Genomic DNA, 20,784 nt, shown 5'->3' with positions numbered 1-20,784 from the left:
GTTAAGTTGAAATAGGAGTTGAACCCAGTATGTCAAGCTCTGTAGTTTGAGGAGTAGGAGGAGAAAGTGTGCTCAAAAAAGAGGGGATGTTGCAAAATCAAGTCTTTTGTTTTGAGCCCAAAAGGTTAATTCATTAAGGCGAGGGACTGAGTTGTTCCTTTGTTTCATTGAAAAAGGCCTGGGTTTATGGTTAGCTAGGTCCCTGGAATGAATACCTTCTCTGCTTTCAAGTTCCTCCTCAAAACTTTTCTTGTTCATATCATCTTTGGCACCATTTGCTATCATGCTAGACATACATACTCTAAAAAAGTCATTCTGARAATAAGTTTTCCTAGGGAAAGTATTTTCTTTTCTGGTCTTTCTTTCATCTGCACTCTGAATTGAAAATAGCCTGTCCCAGGCTAAGGGATTCTTCATAGTACCAGCCAGGGAAAGGGAAGAGCATTCATGAAACTTTCAATTAGCAGCAGATTCAGAAAAGAACCCTTCTATACTGTATTTTAGCCATTTTGTATCCTTATCATTAATCTGTGTTATGTTCATCTTTTATTGTGTATTACTCTTCCTTCTCCTCAATCCTCTGTAATAATAGAAAAGTATCAGGTGAAAATTGTTTTATAAATTGGCAGCATGTGTTAGTGTMCTGCTCCATGAACTTCTTAAAGAGGAGAGGAGAAAACATACTTATTGCGGAAGCTGGTGTTRCTCTAGGTCTTCATTTAATGGTGTCCAGCATAATTCATGTTATATACGTAGTCATCATTTTAGAGGTGCAGATGTRTTTATTCTAAACTTAAACAGAGCATGATGAGAGAAGAAAATAGCATGGTAGGAAGTCTGTGAGGAAAGGCAAGCAACATACGTCAGTTGTGTTTCGCCATGTGGTTTGTGAAGATGGTATTTTGGTGGTTTGGATTAGTTTTTGATGTGATGATTTACAGTTTGAGGAGAGCATGAAATAACATCAAGAGTGTAGATGATCTCGGTCTAGGGAGCATTGCAGAAGCATAATGGAATTTCTTGTGAGAGAGATGCCTGAATGTTACTGTAAAAATGTGTGTTTGTGGAAACGAAAGGGTAAGGAAAAGGATGCAGTGAGTCATTTAGGTTATGTGGCTAGAGAGGGAAGATTCATGTCTGTAGAACTYGGCAAAGCTAAAATCTCATCAGGAGCAAGAGAAAAATAACAGAGTTTGAAGTAAAGGATTATGCTTAGAGCATCTTTGGGGGGAGGATTACAAGGGGCAGTTGTGTTTTGTGTAGCCTCAAAGAGTCTTTGGATGTTGGTGATGTTACAGAAGCATGGGTTGTGGAAGTATCGAGTTGACAGACGTCTAAATGAGACTAGCCATTCAGTATAATAGCAGGAAATAGCAGGAGAAGAAAAATAATATTTTAGAGAAGCAGAAAGCAATGTCAAGTTTATTTTTGAAGTCATTGTGGGTAAGTGGATAGCAGGAGTGTCAGAACGAAAATAATCTCCTGATGACAAGTTTTGGTGACAAACTGGATAGTATTAACAAGCCACAGAGACCAATCCCCTCTTCCATAAGACATTATCAGCTTCCTCAGCTCCGATACAGAGCAGTCATTCGTTGATATTGTCAGACACTGACCGCAAGTATAACTGTAGAGAAGAAATCTATTTTAGTCCAGTCTGTTGACACCTTCTTAAGAAATAAGACTGGTTCCCTTTCATGAGCTAATACTGAATTAACAGAATGTACTTCCTGTTACAGTGGAAATAAAATTGTTTTCTATCATCAGCTTCTACATACTGATTATAATGTATTTGTTTTTGGCAGGGAGGAGTGAAAAGCGGATTCACAAAGTACCAGCATTGTGCTTTTAAGGTATGAGTTTCTGTACTTGAACTTGGGAAGAAGTTTGTCACCTTGTCTGCCCCCCCCCCCCCCCCCCCCCCCCCGGCATTGAGTGGTAACTTAATCTAATTCACACTAGCTTTGGCCTTTGATCCCTTTTAAAAATTCTGAGTCAGATGATGGTTTAACTCGTGCCCATGTAGCCTTTGACTCCTTTCCTCACTTAGCTAACTGAGGTACCAAGTTAGCAATCTGCTAAAAGTGTCCTGGGCAGCTAGAGATATCATCACCTGCCCACCAGAAAACTTTGGGCCTTTTGTTGACAAATATATGTTAAATTATATTCCTTAACAGGTAAAAGTTCTTTGAGAAGAGTGGGATTGTTGGGGTTTTTGTTTGATTTTTGTTTTCTTGATTTGTTTTTTTGTTTTTCCTGGTCTTCCTTTGTTGCCCTGTTTGGCTTTTATGTCTGCCRTCCATTGTAATTCATTTCTGCATTATTTTGGTATCTGTGAGTTGTCTTATGGTTATGTAAGATTGTATAAGTTTTTATGAGCCTGAACTGATGAAAGAAATGACAATAATGTCATCGTCAGTGGAGTTCTTTAGTATCATTCACTGACCAAATTTAGCAACAGAGGCTGGACAGAAACCTCCTTTTGCTTCCTGACAGAATTCTTAGAAAGACTCTTAAAAGGAGAAGAAACAAGAAAATAATTGCTTAGTAAGAAACTGTGCAGCCTATGAAGCTTATCTTCAGATAAGATATTTTGCCTGATACGTGTTGATCATACACTGAKTCAGAAAACACTGGAGTTGCTTCTCAGTGGTTTATTGAGCTGGGAAATGCCTTTCCTGATACCCTAAGGGAAGGGGGCTTCATGTAACACTGAAGACTTGGTTTGTGACTTCTCGGCCATGCTCAGATCTCTACAATGGCCAGTTAAACTAGAAGTAATGTCTAGATAATGATTTTGTAGTTCAGACTAGTTTGGAGTCTCTTGTGTTTCCTTACCAGATTCATGAGATAAAATTATTTCATTTTATGACAGCTTTCCTCTCTCTGTACTTTATCAGTAGATATTAAATGAACAGACCATAATTTTAATTACATTTTTGAAGTATTTGTTTTGTTCTTTTCCAAAGCAGCTGTGATAAAATTTATAAAAGGGAGTTCAACACCTAGCTCCCATTTCCTTTTGTTGTAATTGCTATCTGATTTTCTTAGTTGATGAATCAGTATCAGAATTCCAGCATGTGGAAAAACCACATCACCTGCCATGGTTGGTGTGCATTACACAACTTGAGGAACGGGCAAGATGGAATAATCAATCTTGCAGGTGTTGTTTGGAAAAGGAAATCTTGCAGTGTCTAATACTAGAGGAAGAGCATCCATATTTTGAAAGTGAACAGATCTGTTTTAATTTTCAGAGATTCAACTTTACTAGTCATGACTTCTCAACTAGTGTTCTATTACTGTTTTTCAGTATAGTAGATGTCCATTTATCATGTGCCTGATTTTGCCATGTTAATACATGTTGCATGAAGTTTGATGCCTCCCTCAAGCACGTATTTGTACATGAGCATAATCTTGCCATTATTTTGATGTCTTATTAAAATCCATAGATCTACATGTGTTAGTAAGAARTAAGACAAAATGCAAAACTAAAGGAGTTGCTATTAAAAGTTATCTAAACAGTATTTTATAACAACGTTATTTTTAAAAGTTGTTTGATTTGTTGTTTCGCGTATGTAAATGTAATCAGAGACTATTTTTGTTGAAATTAAAAAAAAAAGAAAAAAGTACCTTTTTTTTATTTTAAGGCATGAATAGCCAGTGTATCAGATAATCCACTGTTATGGGCTACTTGTCTACTGAATTGTTCAGAAGTGTTCTCTTTGTACTACGTGATGTGCTCATTTCTACTGCTCTATTGGCTTGTAATTTATTGCAATTTGTCATTACTCCGTTTTAGAAGAGGGCGCTCTCAAAACGGTGTACATTTACGTTTTAAGGTGCTCTCTGCTGAAAACTCTGACGCTGCCTGCTAGAGTTCTGTACATAAGGCTAAAATAGAATTGTGATTAAGAYATTGTTTAAGGTGTCATGGTAAGAAAGAGACTTAAACCTTCACTGCCCATTGATAGCAACTTAGGACATCCCTATAACTTGAAGAGCTTCCGATATGATCCAAAATTCAGAACTAGCAGACATCCCTTGCCCTTGTAGGGGTTGCGAAGAGTGTAAATTTGTGAACTTAAAAAACCAAAACACCTAACTACTGATAATCTGTTTTAATAAAAGTTGGTTATGATTGTTAAAAGTACAGTGTAAGCATGAGAGAACACCTAATTCAATACTGAAACAACAGTTAATTATTCACTGCAATATAGCTCAGTGAACTTGCATGATGGATAATGCATGATTTTTTTATTATTATTTTATTATTTTTATGCATTTCTTTGAATGTTCTTGGCTGTGAAACGTCTTTGTGTATGTTTACTTCTCAGCATCTCAGAATAATTTGCTGATTTATTTGCAGATGTTGAATGAACCCCTAGTATTTTTGTATCTTGAACCGTAATCATTGCCTGATTTCTTTTTTTYCCCCCCTAACATTTTCCAAGAAGTGAGAGAATTACAGAGTAGGTAGGATAGAAATTCCACCACAAATATCTCTACTTTTCTTCTATTTTGCTTAAAGGGATTAGAAAAGCAGAGACTGAAGAAGTGCAAATTATATTACCSTGGGATTTGAAAATTACTCAGTTTGATTTTAAACTAGTGACTGTTTTAAGATCTCATGAATCAGTATCATGGCTAGACACACCCTTGCTGTTGCACTGAGAAGCTCTCATCATAGGCTTCAGGAGAGATYTGTATCTTGCTCTAGTAGCTCAGGTGATGCTGTAGCTTGAAAGTGTGACAATAATTCTTTTGAAGGATGTTTTCAACGAGGAGCTATCTTTTCTAAAAAAAAAAAAAAAAAATGTATTTTTTGTCCTTTTCTTTTAAGGCCTCTTCATTAGTAACTGAGCCAACCCAATCAAGCAGGTAGTGTTGCAACCTATACAAAGATTAAAAGGAAAAAATCTAAACAAATGTTGAAATGTGGATGAAAGAAGAAGCAGAAGGGTGTGTGATGACATAAAGGTTCTTTGGCAATGTTTGAGATGCCCATGTACAAGTGAGTTATGCAGGTCACCCTAAATGAGTGCCAGTAAAAGCTTTATATGAACATGAAGAGTCCTATTTATAGAGGCAGCTCTCTGTCTAAATATAAATGGCTCCCAGTCATGTCTAGACCAACACCAGAGCTATGTTAGTGTTTGAAGTGGGGGTTTAGGACTAAGAGTATAAGTTATACCATTCTTCAAGTTGCTAGATATTATAATTAGCATGTAAACTTTGTGGTGGTGTTACATGTGTGAATGTCACAGGACACTGTTGCCCAAGACATCTTTTCTTTCTCTTTTTTTTAAGTGTCAGAAGGTACATCTAGTGGATGTGACCTGTAAGCTAAATATTCTTCAGTGTGTGTTCAACGCTTTGAGAATGTATCAGTGGGAGGGTGGGTGGATAGATCAGTGAATGACTTTCATTGCTAACTATTTTCAGCAGTTGAGTTTTAATGAGTCTTTCAACTGTTGCTGCTGTGTCTAATCCACTCACTTGCTCAGCATTCAAAGTTAAAGAAGCTTTCTAGGAGGTTAATGTTGTCATGATTACAGAAGAGGTTAGTTTGATTGTGTTCTGCACAGACCTTGTGTTAAGAGTTCTTTTTAAATTGAGAAATATATGCTGTGCATACAGATGATTAGGATAGATGAGTGAGTGTTGTGTTTGGATGTGCACATGCAAATATACAATTGCTGTATTAAGATAAATAACTCATAGTGGATGAAGCTGTAAACARAGGTCCTGATTCTTTAGCAATGGTCTTACTCTGTCATGTCCTGTATTTGTCAGTGGGGTCTCCTTTTGGATTTGTCATTTAATAKGTATCGACAGGCAGTGGAATAAAATAAAAATGACCACCAAAAGTGGTTTCTTCTGCTTTTTTTTTAACTTAACATTAGAGTTCTTTAGTTTACTTGATAGGCTGCCTAGCATCAGTGTTAAAATAAATAAGCACAAGGCAATCAGTCTTACAGGTCATGAAAACTTAAAAGATGTAGTATACCAATGTGAAGAAAAAATAGTGATATTTCTGGTAAATGTACTTAAAAAAAAAAAAAAAAAAAGCTGTGATCAAATGCCAGCTCTTACATCAGTCTTTATAATCTTTCTTGCTGATCTGTGACCTTGACCTTGTGTTTGTATGTCAATTCTATTTTAGGGATGGACAAATCAAGTTCAGTTTAATAGGATTTATACTCCAGCTTCATGGGATGCCTCAGTGTAATATAAAAGTTAAATATTTGAATGAATTATTCTGTTTCCAGTGTCTCAGACTGCAGAGGGCTTCACGCAGTGGCAGGGTTTTCCTGATTGTGCTTAAAAGATACTTCTTAAACAGTGCATCTTCTTTATCTTACAATGAACTCTCCTAAATTTTGTCTAAAGATGGAGTCTTCTCTTAGTGAGAGAATCTCACAAATAGCAATGCTCCTGCCTCTTTAATTTGATGTAAGTGCAGTTTGACGCTGAAAGGAATAGGCCCTGCTCTCTGTCCTTCTCCACCAGCACTCCAGCCATGCATTCCCAAGTGGAGTCAAAAGTTTGGACTTGGAGGGGGGGGAGGGGTTGTTTTTTGCCATGATCCAGGTCCTTAGTCCTACTTGCCTCTTAGGATCTTTCCAAAGGAATGCTAATTTCAGTGCAAGGAAGGTGGCARGGACAAGCAGCTGAAGATTGGTAGAGGAAGTCAAGGCTACGCATTTTGACAGCATCTTCACACCTAAGTGAGATGAAAATTCCTGTGGAACCACATTCTTGTATATATTTAAATGTGTGGCTTCTGAGCTAGTTTGTTTTGTTTATTACTAGGGGGTCTCATCTGCAACCAAGATTGATTGTTTTCAGATAGGGATGGGGCTCCATTTAAGCCCATTAAACTCTGGTTCACTGRCACCATTTCTGCTCATCAGTGTTCTTGAGTATGGGCTTAATTTGGGACATATGCTAGCGTGGAATTTAAGCATGTGCTTTAAGTGTGTTTTGTATAACTAATGCTTTAGGCAAGTAGTTTTATAAAGACTTAGTGAAGTTGTTGGACAGCTACTGTAGAAGATGGCCCCAAATTAGTTAATACTTCTGTGATGCCAATATGGAATAATAGATTTATTTTTAATAGATCTTTCAATTTGGGGTAATGCTCCTATATGTAGAAAATTACACACTTTCTTCAGAGATCAACAGCACATCTGTGTTGCTCTATACAATTTCTAAATGGGTATGGGTTTCAACTTACTTGACACTAATGGAACAAGCAGTAATGATAAATAGCCTTTTCTTGCTACTTTGCAATTATTTCTTTCATGCAGCATTCGTGAAAGACAGATATAAAACATATTAGTAAGAGCTGTTTTTCACAACTTTGTGACAGCATATCATCTTTCTGCTTAAAATGCTTGTCATCTTTATCAACATAAAACTTGAGAAATTACCTCAAAGTGTGTTTCCGTGTTGTGAGTGTTTATGGTAGTTAAACACTTCCCCTTCCCAGCCATCCAGTGTTCCTACCATCCTGACTTTGTGGCAGTGAATATAGAGTAAGCATTTTCTTTGTTTTTTTAGCTAAGTCAGTATTTTAGTCATTCTGATTTGATTCATGGCTCAAGTTTAGCTGCAGCCTGAGTCCTAGTATTTTAGAATATTGTTAACAAAATAATTATCTGTTATATACCTCTRTATGACTTTAAAGGCTTTTAATTTTTTACTTGGGGATTTATATTACAAATGCTTTTAGATTAATTCTGGCACAGTGGTAAGTTGTGGAACTTTTTTTACTGTATGTTGTTAGCCTTTTCTCCACAAATTTTGCTAGAGTTAGTTGTAATGGTGYATCTTTATTTTCATTTGATTTAATTACTATTTTGGAAAAAAAATCAGTTTGTCAGTGTAAATGATCTAGTATGGACTTCTTGCTAATGCAGATTTTTCCTTTCCCACTTAAGTGAAATTATATGAGCTTTTTTTTTGTCCTTAGCCTTTTGAAACCGTCTACAAGAGGCTACGTCCCCCATTACAATGGAGGCTATGTTGTCCTTCCTCTCACTAAAAACAACCCCATCAATCACCAGGATCATTAAAGCAGCTTTCCCCCCCCCCATGTATCATTGCAAATTTTATAAGACTGTGATCCTATATTTTACATTACAGTGGAATTATACTTTTCTGTTAGTTGAAACCTGTTCTATGGAAAGAAAGTGACTTGAATTCAAAACTAATCACGAGACACTTGGTCCTAAGTGGAGCATAACTACAGTCAGTAAGAGTTGTATATTTGTTTTAGCCAATGTGTGTTGTAGCTCTGCATTGTGCAACCAAATCCTGGTTAAAATAACATAAAATGACTTTTCATGTGACAAGTTGCCAAACTTGTAAAGTTAATCCAACAACACCAATGGTGCTGAGAGATTTGGAGATTTGGCCATATCTTTGGATCTGTCCCAAAATTAGATGGTTAGAGTTATGTGGAAATGCATTATCTGCATATATTGATCATAATTTAGAAGCACAACTGTCCTGAGAGCATTGATTTTTTTTTTCCACTGTATTTTAATCAGATTCCATTCTTGAGGAGTTGCCACGTAATTAAATGCTTAGTGATTTTTTTTTTTTGCAAGTTTGGGGGGAATGGAAATCTAGTTGTAAAATTTTTATTCTGAATATTTTAATGTAAATGATTTACCAAGATTGGAAATATGCATCCACTCTCCATTTGCTTGTACCTACCAGTATATTATTTTATTATARTTGGTTTGGTTTGCAATGTTACATTTTGAAAAAAGATCTTGGCATATATTTTTGTGCCTATTTGCTTTTGGCTTCTTGAATAAGATGACTCAATTGACGAAAGCCTTCATGCTCACTATATTTCTGGTCTTTAATCACCATGCTACCAAAATTAGAGGGGAGTTAGTAGTATGCCCTATTTCTGGATTCCTGTCTATACTGGGGGGAGCAGGGGCAAGGTTCACTGTTCTGTCTTACCAGGTCCCTCCTTCACCCTTTTTGATTTCCGTAGCAGAAGGTCACCGAATWGTCACTTGTGTAAGGGAGGGTTTTAGATTTTAAATACTCAGTTCCTTCACAGGTGTCATTTGTAGTTCGAATGTTTATTCCATTTTGTGTTAGAACTGGCAAAGAGGTGGCAAAGATAGTTAATTTCTAAGTTGATGAGTGCATGTTAGCAGAATCTGATTGACAAACTCAAAGATCCTCCTTACAGTACAGTTATAGTACTAAACAGAACTGTTCATCCAGGAGTATTTGTGAGAACAAATATGTGTGCATGGGTCTGTGCAAAGAAATTGACTGAAACTTCTGTGAGGTGCTGATTTACAGAGGTATATTGCAATATGCACAAGGTGGAGTTTTCTGCAAGTGACTATTTTTGCAAGGCTCRTTCTTAGCTAGTTAGAATATGAAATACTGGTTTAAGGTAAGCTGACTTTAGCTATTGTTTTGAGAGTGCCAAAGGCCTGAAAAATGGCTAAATATGTGGGGTTCTCTGAAATAAACTGAACTTTCTTAATAGGAGGTTTTAAAGTGCAAGACATTTCGATTAAGCTGTGCACAGTGCTAGGGCACATGTGCAAATCTTCTGAGCTGCTACTTGTGAAGAAACCTTCAGAAACATCAGTTGCCTGTAACTTAGGCAGAAWTGTCTGCCTCAAGGCTTGTATACACTGCACACTACTTTCTCAAGGAGGTGGCAGAGGTGGGTTGGGCACCAGAATTGGGTGAGCAGTGGCAGTGCAGCACCAGGTCAATACACTCTGCTTCTCAGGGCAAGCTGACCTCCACGGGGTTCCCTGCTGCCCAGCTAGACTKACTTTGGCACCTAAACTGCATTGGTTCTCTTACATACGCTGCAGCCTACAGTGAGGACATACCTTTTTCACCAAGAGCCACCGTTCTCAGATTGCTGTCATTTACGGTCATTCTGTCCCCTCTCCTGGGAGAGGCCTTCCTCAGGATTAAATGGATGTTCTTCCTTGGAGCTCTTCCCCCATGTCTGGTGAAAGCCCGTGATTCAGCCAACACCATTCAGATTTTAAGTCTTTCATATGAAAATACTCTCTCTTCAAACTGCCTCTGAGTTTGAGGAGTTCTGCTTCTCGCCTCCTATGCACACAAATGTGCAGAGTCTGCTTTGTCACCTCCCTGAAAGGGCATCTGTTTAAATACAGAAATCTCTCTGATATTCCTCACCTCATTTAGACAGACAGTGGAAATATTGTATTTCTCCTTGATAAATTACGTATCGTCCCGAAGCTGCTCGTTGTCATGAGGTGGTATGGCATGGTCTGGGTGAGTCTCAGATTCCAGCGCTGGGGGAAATCCCATGCGAGGGAMGGAGAGCGCTGAGATTAGATGTCTGAATCCCCCTTTGCATGCCAGAGAGGGAGTATGCGTGAACAGCCTCCCCTTTCCTTGTGTGACTCTGGTGCCATAATTAGCATCTGCATTAGTTAGCATTTACATTTAATACAACAGTCCTTAAAACAAAGGCCTGCATAAGTCTAAATAGTCTTTTTTTCCTCCACACAGTTGTTGGTTCACTAACAGTTCAGTCCAATAGTCTGTCATATCTTACTGGAAAAAACATTTTTTATTTCTGCTGTGCCATTAGTTCTGTGTTCATGTCTCTCTTACATGACTAGGAGTGTTGAGTTACTTGGTGTTAGTGCGCTTCATCGAAATGGTTGGTTTTTTGCATCTCTTCTTGAGCTATGATGTCAGCTATTGCAGAAAAATTCTGCATATGGTTCAGAATCCTCCTGTCTAAATTGCCAAAGCCATCAGAAGGGTTGGGTTGGATTCATTTTGTTCTCTTCCAGTCACACACCTTCCCCCCCCCCCCCCCCAAACACTGAATGAGAAAACTTGTCTGATGTCTAGAATTTCTCTTGGCAAGAGGGAGTACAGTCAGAGTTATGTTTGGCAGTGTGCAGAGTAACAAAGCAATAGGGAAAAGGCCTTTCCTTTTTGTTTACCTGTGCAAGAGTTAGCAATAACTTAATGGCTCTGGCTATTGCTAACTCTGCCCTTGTCCAGAGGGGATATTTTAGAGAGTGAATAATAATCCTGTGTCCTGCAGCAGCCAGCAGGGCAGCATTGGCATGGAGGAAACCCAGCTCTGATTCGGTTGCAGGGTTGAGGCTGCTGGAGCCCCACAAGAAATCCTGGCAGCAGCAGCAGGAACTCCTTTTGCTGCAACATGATTCCCAGCATGGCCTSTCCCAACAGCCTTTTAAAAGCAACAGGTTATCTTTTCCATTTTTGAAATGTCCTTTGGAGTCAACCACTAGGCTAATGAAGGAGTGAATAAGAAATTGATCTCTTGGGAAGAAGCTTAATTTTGCTTTCTCAAAGTGACATCCTAAAACTGTAGGAAAGAAAGAATTTGATGTTTATGAGTTTATTTTAAACAAGGCCTGTTGATTCCCAAGTTCTTTAGATGTGTAACTGTAGAAGTCACCTATTTATTGCTCCACAATCTGATCACTTCTGCTGATCTCTCTCTCTCTCTTTTTTTCCTCTCTCTCTCTCTCTCTCTCTCTTTTTTTTTTTTTTTTTTTCTTTTTTTGGTATTTCATTTGCGAAGGGACCCTTCAAAACGTCTTGACAGCCTGAAGCAAAACTGTGAAGAGGTCTCAGCTGCTCTATTCATCTCAATAGATTYCTGACAGGGAGCATGGATTTAGCAAAGCACTTAAATACTTGATTCTCATAAAGCACGTGCTTAAGTGCTGCTGAAGTACCTGTGCATTTGTGCAGCTCCCTGGTTGTGCTTTAGTGGGTTGTTGAATCAGGACTGTTTTATTGCTTAGAACCTTAGTTTTCACATGCTTATCCCACTATTCAGACTGTGTCCCTCTTGCCTGCCAAAATCAAAGATACACAAATTGAGTGTAATAGCAAAAGAAATCATTCTGGGACAGCTAGTCTCATTTTCCATACTCATGTTTAGTTCACTGGAAGATTGTGCAGCAATTTCCAGTGCATCTAGGAATTCTTCTGTAGAGTTTAATTTCATTGGGCTCCACAGTCTTTCACTGTAGACAGCTATAGGACAGGGAATCATGCAACAATCTCTCTTTTAGGTACTTAGTGCTATTACTGGAGCTGTTGGGCAACTCACAGGCTTTAGTACATTTATCCTCAATTATCTCTGAGAAGTTTGCAGCCATTATTACGCTACCTGGAAAAATAGGGTATACAGAAAAGTAAAACCAGAAGTCAGCCTGTCTGCAGTGAGGGGAGTAATTAGACCCCTGGATTCCAAGCTGGCGCTGTAATTGCCGGCCTATATTCCTCAAATCTGTAATAATTAAAATGATGGACTAAACCACTGGTTGATGTGGTGGGCTGTAGCCATTACATTTGGGAACACAAGAGTGGGAAGGAAATGAGCTAGCGAGAGACCTTTTCTGGGTCTTACAGTAGATTTTAACAGACAGTTCATTTTATTAAAAAATTAAAGAAGTTAATTTCATGTACTGGTTTGGTTTTTAGCACTACAAATGCATGTTTTGATTCATCCTCATTTAAAAATAAAGCATAATGAAGTAAAACAGTTTAATCATGTCATAAAAATACTCCAGAATGCAGTTAATAAAAAGGGTTTTATGTATGTATATATGTACACATCTAACCTGTATATTAATCATTCTAACAATGTCTGTAGTTTGGATAATGTTTATTTTAGTAGGTGTTTATGTGGGGGGGATCTTCTAACCATTGCTGACTTCCAAGATGTATGCCTTAATTTTTTACACAAGAGTTYCCGTACAATCTTGAATGAAGCCTATGGAAGGCAATCTGCTTATGTATGTTTATATATATATATGGAGAAAGAGCAGCAGTAATACTTTCTGGTAACCAAAGGATCTTAACATTTTTTACAGTCTTTACATTAAAACCTTTTTGACTGCCAAGGACACCTGTAGCTTGCAAACAAAAAAACCTGCAACAAATGGAAAAGCAATATTAATATTCTGGACATGCACAGGTTCTGTAGTTCAGGATACATTCTAATGATCCTTCACTATGCCTATAGTTTCTCCCTATGCACTTTTAAAAAGGATGTAGGTCTCATTTCAGCCATGCACTTCACTCTGGGAGTGTCTCCCCAGGTTACAGCACTTGTGTTGCTGGTAATGTTTCTTCCTTAGTTCTGTCTAGGTAAACTTGATTCATAAGCTGTGATCTGTGTCCTCATGCAGGTACTGAGAATAGCCTCTGTAAAATGAACATTTATTTATTTGTTAGGATACAAAACTCTGTGAGAAAAGAGTTCAAACAACAAATACAGTAGTTAAATCTAGTATGCCTTCTTGGCCATGTAATTGGTCAATTTATTTTGTCATAGTAGATAAATATGATTTTTAGGTCTAGGGATTCACAGATATTAGAAACTGATAGAGGTTCATTGCACTAAGGTTATATCAGTCTTTCCTGGGGTATAGGAGCTGTATTTCTTGAAGAGCTTCTCCATTCTCTTTTCTGCCTTGTTTCTTTACTGTCTTTTTCTTTTTATTCAATTCTGGTAATTTCTGGAATGTTACCTAATGGCAAGAAAAATTAAAACCACTTTCCGGGGTCCTGGGAAATTTTCTGGTACAGTCTGGGTGTTGCAAAAAAGTTGCTGAATGACTATTAACAGCTAAATACTAATTTCCAAAACTGTTCCTGTTTCCATGTGACCAGGTTTTGGATCAGATAGTGAAAGAAGAGTGTACTGGGTTCAAAACTCACTGGAAATTCGTAGTTGAGATTTGCCTTCAAACCCTGAAATTTATTACCTGACTTCCCGTCATAAATAAAGTGTATTTTTTGAGATTGTTTTTTGAGATGTAATTTCAGTGCTTGACAGATGACTTAATTGCATTTTTCATATTGTACATTAGGTCATGCAGGGTTTCATAACACTGTAATAACTGATGCAGCACTGGATCAGAATAGCCTTTTTAAAAGGATTGGTGATGTCTTAATTCCATATACATTGTGTTTTTCAAATTTAATTATCTTTAATGATAGTTCCCTTGGATCAATCTGAATTCTGTAAAATTATCAGTTTCCCTAGCATCAAGTAATTCTGAAAAAACGAGGTGGCAAAACAGTTCTTAGAATAGTTCCTGAGTGTAAACTAAACTGTCTACAGGTGTCATCTTCTGAAGTAGACTTTTGAGTACCTGAGGGATTTGCATAAGTGCATTGTCTTTTTTTTTTTTAATTAGCCAGAGCTGCAAAGAATAATTTCTTACCAAATATTGGCGTAATTCACAGGGCATTTGCTCAGAGATTTAACTGAAGGTGACCTGTAAGGGTTTCTTTATCAGATAATAAACAAACCTTGAAATATTTGCAATTTTATTCTTTCAAACTTAAAACACAAGATACTAGGTGCTACTTGTTCCTTTTTAAGAATGGCATGCTGTGAGCTTAATTCCCATTTGAAATATGAAAATGTGGCAGTAGGTAAATATATTTTTCCAAAATAAGGTGCATTCCCAAATATTCAAATTAGTAAGTCTAGCTAGTCTGTTAATGCTGCACTTGTTAGATACTTAATATATTCATTAGAAACCTTGTAGGGTTTTCTGTTGTGTGTGCGTGCATGCATGCATGTGCATGCATTTTTTTTCCCCCCAAGGATTCATTATTTCAGATTTTAATCCATTTGGGATTGAAACTTTGCAAAAGTCCACACACAGGCACCCGGGTTTTTGAAGGAGCAATAATATGGTAGCTAATTTCTGTTTGAATGAATTGAAATTTAAGTTTTAATCATATGTTTGGATAAAAAACTGCATCTTCTACAGGTAATTATGTAAGCTCTGGTATACCTCTATCTCTGAGAGAGAATGATTGAGACTCTAGTTACGGGCCTGAAACTTTTTTTGTTTGATGCTTAGCTACATGGGCATACGCACTTTACAGTGCATTTCTGGTGTTTTAATTCTGTTTTGAAATGGCTCAGTGTTTAGAGTTTCTGTATATGACTTACAGTATCATAGTATGGGAACATTTCTGCAGGGGTGTATATGGGCTATTAACTTCATGGCTATTAAGCTGTTCTTCTGATTTACTTTTTTAGATCTTTTTACTTTCAGGTGCTTGTAGCTTTTGAATTAAAAATTGGCCTCGGGGAAATCAATCATAAATATTCATTCACTTTAAGAAGGCAAGGATTTCACCTGCATATGTTCCTTTTAAACTTCTAAATATAAGTTTTCAATGTGCTTGTAGTCTCTGAAAGAGAACTGCAGAGCTAGATATGTTGAAAGATACTTAGCTTTGCTCCTATTGAATATTTATGCTAGTTTAGAACAGAATGAGAGAAGGAGTAGGCATGTGTGGTATAATGATTGCAATATTGAACAGTGTTCAGTATCTGAATTGTGTTCATGCTGTCACTGACAAGTGTAATACAACTAAAACCTAAGATGGATCTTACATGCATCTGGTAGGAGTGCCATTGTTGTACTTCTTAAAAATAGATTTTTATAGCCTACAGCCTCATCCAAGGAAGTCTCAGTAGAGATGTTCTACTGCTTTGGAAATAACTGTTTTTTGTTGCACCATAATAGATTTAATACACAGGAAAAATACAGAAGTAAAAGCCCTCCCATAAAGATCTACCAGGAATGCCCTTATAAGCAGCCTTTTCTCCATTTCCATCATGCATCCCTTCTAATGGCTTGCTGCAGTTGAGAGTTGTAAGGACAACATATTTCCTTCCTGTTGTGCCAACATACTAGATTTTGCATTGCTAGTTTGTCCTGGGCAGCAGTGATGAATTTGTTTCTACTTTAAGGCATATCATCTACCTATCGAAATGTACTCATAAGTGAAGCAGCCTCTTCTGGTACTTGCAAACAGATTCGGTATGAAACTAAACACTTACTTCAGGCATATTCACGTTCCCTATTAATTCTCTTTTAGAATGGCAGTCTTCATGCCCTGTGTATTTACATAATAAGTAGAAAGGTTGATGCAACTGTGAAGTAAAATCCAATGTAATCAGGGTTTTTTTGTTGTTTTGGGGGGTTTTCTTTGAACCATATTTAAAGTGCTTTGAGATTTTACTTTCATGGTGGTTGGTCTTTGTTTTGAGCTGTAGGGTAGAGAGAGGCAATAAACACCCACAGTACCTATGCTTACGATGGTTTACCTAGGCTTATTTTTTGTATAAAATTTTCTGTCCCTCAATCATTTTCATCAGGTTCTTCAAATTATTTTGCATAGGCTGTTTGCGTTACTTTGTTTTTAATTTCTTCTGGAATATTTTTGCTTATGTGTTCTGAATCTGAATATCTGTATAATGGTCAAAGTATTGTATGCAATTTCTGTAGATCTTATCCTAAATCATCTTTCCTCACYGCTTGTTTTTGTTCCTTTTTTTTGTTTGTTTTTTTACTTAGGAAATTTATGTACTTGATGGAGATGGAAAAAGATGGGAAAAAAAAGTTGGTTTCCTGGAGGAAGGTGAAGACAACGAGTATTTAGTGGAACTTTATTACCTTGGAACYATGTTCTGAGTACTCCTCCTAGATGTCTTTCGTAAATATTCTCTCTATCAACAGAGCGATACGATTGAAAATTTGTTTCATCAAACAATATTTGCTGGAAGAAGCCTGCTTTGAATGTAATACTTTGCATTGTTTCAGTTTATAAGAAAAAGCTAGTGACTTCTACATGGTATTTATTAACTCTGCATCTCAATTGAGCTAAAGCAATCTAGTCTTTGAACTGAATAGAAACAGAGCCCTCTTGGATACTTTTATTGAACATGACTCATGGAGAAGAGCTTGGCTCTGAGATGCACCAGGATTCTGTTGTTCTAACTTACCTAGAGGGATTACTAATGCATCAAGCAGCAGGAGGCTCAGGTACTGCCGTTGACAAAAAGTCCACTGGGCATAGTGGAGAGGATCAAAACTTTAAGATTTCTGGAAATATATTTCCCAGCTGCCAAAGTAATGGTCAAGCTCTTAACACAAATACATATCAGGGATCTGGCATGCTGCATCTCAAAAAAGCTAGACTGTTGCAGTCTTCTGAAGACTGGAATGCAGCAAAGAGAAGACGGTTGTCTGATTCCATTGTGGATTTAAATGGGAAAAAGGAAGCTTTGTTAGCTGGCATGGTTGAAAATGTGCCTAAAGGCAAACAGGATAGCACATTACTTGCCTCTTTGCTTCAGTCGTTCAGCTCTAGGCTGCAGAGTGTTGCTCTGTCACAACAGATTAGGCAGAGCCTTAAGGAGCAAGGGTATTCCCTTAGCCATGATTCTTTACAAGTGGAGAAAGATTTAAGATGTTATGGAGTTGCATCTAGTCACTTGAAGACTCTGCTGAAGAAGAGCAAAGCAAAAGACCAGAAGCTGGACAACAGCCTGCCTGATATAACAAAGAACCTGCCCAAAGAGAGGTTTATAGAATCTCCTCATGCAGTACAGAGTGGACCTAAAGTGATAAATGAGCCACTGTCATGTGCTGCAAGATTACAAGCTGTTGCAAGCATGGTAGAGAAACGATCTAGTCCTGCAGCTTCACCTAAGCCCAGTGTAGCATGCAGCCAGCTAGCTTTACTTCTTTCAAGTGAAGCTCATYTGCAACAGTATTCCAGGGAACATGCTTTAAAAGCACAAAATGCAAATCAGATAGCAAGTGAGAGACTTGCAGCTATGGCCAGATTACAAGAAAGTGCCCAGAAAGACATTGGCCAGTTCAGCTTATCAAAAGGAATGACAAGCCATCTCAATGGTCAAACAAGATCATCAACCAAAACGGTATCTAGCAAAAGCAATATGGCACCATTTCAGAGTTCAGCTGGAATCATGCATTCGCCTCCCAAAAATGTGGGATACAAAAATACTTTGGAAAGGAGTAACTTGAAAACCTCTCCCAACAACAGCTTGCTCTTACATCTCCTGAAAAGCCAGAATACCACCAAACAGGCAAAAGGGCATGAACAGAGTGAGAGAGCCAGCATTTTTGAAGACAGTAGCACACCAACAACTATTGATGAGTATTCAGACAACAATCCTAGTTTTACAGAAGATGACAGCAGTGATGATGAAAGTTCCCATTCTAACTGTCTTCCTATAGACTTATCCTTTAAACAGAGGACAGACAAACTGGACGCAGGTGCACCTGCATCACTGGATAACCTGACTCAATCATTGCTTCATAACTGGGATCCAAAAGTTCCTTGTCCCGAGAACAAGGAAGACAAAGACACTCCAAAGGCTTCTAAGTTGAATCCCCATCAGAAAGTAACACTGCTTCAGTTGTTACTTGGACATAAGAGTGAAGAAAAGATAGACAAATGTAATGACCCTCAGGGACCACACAGTGCAGCTGATGTGGCAAAATTCACTGTACAGACTGGTAAAAGGACTCCTGTTACTGACAGTCCCAGTACAAATCGAATGACTCCATTAAGCACTCCACCTTTGCTTGCTTCTACAAAAGCAGACTCTCCTATAAATCTCTCGCATCAGTCATCTTTAGCCATGAAGCGTAGTTCACCACCGTATGCCTGTAGCATCCAGCCAGACAGGCTGGTTAATCCTGCATCTAAACATTTGATAGACCTATCTAAAAGCAAAGAAATTCAAGGAGCTAAGCTGGCCAGGAATGATAGCCCACAGAATTCTTCAGCTTTCAGTGCCAGCAAGCTGTTGCAGAATCTCGCTCAGTGTGGTATGCAGACTTCCATGGCAAGCGAAGAACAAAGAACCAGCAAACAACTGCTAGCGGTGAACCTAGAGAAACCTGTAGGCTTGATTGATAGATTGAACAGCCCTCTGCTTACAAATAAACTGAGCACGCATGAAGAAAATAACAAAATATTCAGYTGTCAGCCTGCACCCACTGAACAAGGACTTCCAGGTTCAGAAATAGAAAATCTCCTTGAAAGGCGCACTGTCCTTCAGCTGCTTCTGGGCACTCCGAATAAAGGTAAAAGTGAAAAGAAAGAGAAGGTGCTTTTAAGAGATGAAAGTTCTCAAGAACAGACAGATAAGGCTTTGAATGAGCAAATATTGACAGTGAAAATAAAAACTGAACCTTCTGAAGAATCAAATGTTCCTTACAATTCAAATGCACAACAAATAAGAGAGTGCAAAGGTAACAAATTTCAAGGATTTGTTCATTCACTGCAGAGAAACACAGCTGTTTCTCCAGCTTCTGAGGACTTGAAATCTGAGCCTCTTTCACCTCAAGATTTCTCTTTTTCCAAAAACGGCCTGCTAAGTAGATTGCTGAGACAGAATCAAGACAGTTACTCTGCAGATGAGCTGGACAGAAGTCACCGAAACAATGAGCTGTCACATCTTGAATCAAAGAGTCTTTGCACAGTACCGAAGAAGAGGAAACTTCATGCTGAGCCTTCGGAAAGCCCATTAAAAAAGATGAAAAGTAATGTGTCTGATGCTGCAAACAATCACGCTTCTCCGACAGAGGCACTCTATGGGCCTTTGCTTAACCAGCAAGAACTGAAATTCAACAGAAGCAATATTGAATTTAAATACGCTGTAGGACATGGTTCAAATAATGAAAGTGAAAATAGGAGTTGGTCTAGAGATAGTAAAGGCTTTAATGTGTTGAAACAACTGCTTCTGTCAGAAAGCTGTGATAGAGATCTGTCACAACATAGGAATAACATACTAACTGAGGGCAAGAAAAGAAACAAAAACCATGCAACAATTAATAAACCTGAATTCAGCATTTCTTCAGTAAATGCATTGATGGGAAGTCCTGTGCAACAGAACAATTGCATAGATCATAGAACATTTCAGTATCCAGTAGCAGTAAGAAGTCCTGCCAGTTCCCCCTTCCCTGAACATTTGGGGAATACAGTATCTAGACCTGAATCTGACCAGTTTAGTGTGTGTCCCATGCCCGGTGAAAAAGGTCCCATCAGATGGGTTATTACAGGTGTGGACAAGAATGATTATGAAAAAGAATCTCCAAGACTGACCAAAACCAATCCAATATTGTATTACATGTTACAGAAAGGTGGCAACTCTGTTGGCAGCCAAGAAGCACATGACAAAGACATTTGGAATGAACCTTCATTTACTGATAGTTCAACTCGTATTACAATTAAAGAAGAGTTAACATCTGATGCAGAGCTTAAAAATCCTTTTAACAGCTTACGAAGCCCTTACAACAGCCATATGGGGAATAAGACCTCTCATCAGCATAGTGTGAATGGAGAAGTGCATGGACTTTTGGAAAAAGTGCTAACAATCAAAAAAGAGCCAGAATAAAATACAGTCTACCAATGAGTTTACAATCAGTAGTTTTGAATCTTTGTTAAAAAAAAAAAAGAAAGAAAGAAAAAAATAAAAGAGTACGAACTTGAATACTGTATAAATTGAGCATGATTTGAGAAAAGCATGGTCTAATTGAAATGTTTTCATTTGATAAACTTTTTATTTTTCTGCTGATGTTATTTAAAATACATGTAGATAAAAATTGCTTTATAAGATTGTCACAAGGAAACTAGAAAGGTTGTAATTTGTATGAGACATTACTCATAACTTAATCTGATGCATACAGAACTCTTTGATCAGAGTCTTACTTAGATCTGCAAGTCTTTGGCATAACATAAACTGTAAGCGTACAGCCTAGGTGGTGGTAATGCTGCGTTTCCTCCCTCCCATGTAAAATAATCCTTCTTCTTTTTTGGGGGGAAGCCTAAGCATGGAGACAGTGTACTTTTTTTGAATGTTTAATATGTTTTGTGAAATTTTAAGAATAACTTTTAAGA

General features: G+C 37.8%; 1 protein-coding gene across 7 annotated transcripts in view; it reads left to right on the top strand.

Moving 5' to 3' along the window:
- Window positions 1-20,362, top strand: part of NRIP1 (nuclear receptor interacting protein 1) — a 74,373-nt gene extending 54,011 nt beyond the window's left edge. For 6 of the 7 annotated variants that reach the window (XM_085318900.1, XM_085318901.1, XM_085318899.1 and 3 more), the window contains 2 exons: window positions 1,806-1,853; window positions 16,425-20,362. In XM_085318900.1, the coding sequence (XP_085175026.1) occupies window positions 16,793-20,281 (3,489 nt within the window). In that variant the 5' untranslated portion in view covers window positions 1,806-1,853; window positions 16,425-16,792 and the 3' untranslated portion in view covers window positions 20,282-20,362. The remainder of the gene's footprint in view (window positions 1-1,805; window positions 1,854-16,424) is intronic. The other variant, XM_085318903.1, reaches the window with a different exon arrangement.
- Window positions 20,363-20,784: the final 422 nt, after the last annotated feature.

This window comes from Rhea americana, unplaced genomic scaffold (genome assembly GCF_003343005.1).
Source record: "Rhea americana isolate MKP2758 unplaced genomic scaffold, rheAme1 scaffold_56, whole genome shotgun sequence".
Taxonomy (NCBI): Eukaryota; Metazoa; Chordata; class Aves; order Rheiformes; family Rheidae; genus Rhea; species Rhea americana.
Note: the sequence above shows the minus strand (reverse complement) of the source record. Positions and strands in the feature narration are given on the sequence as shown.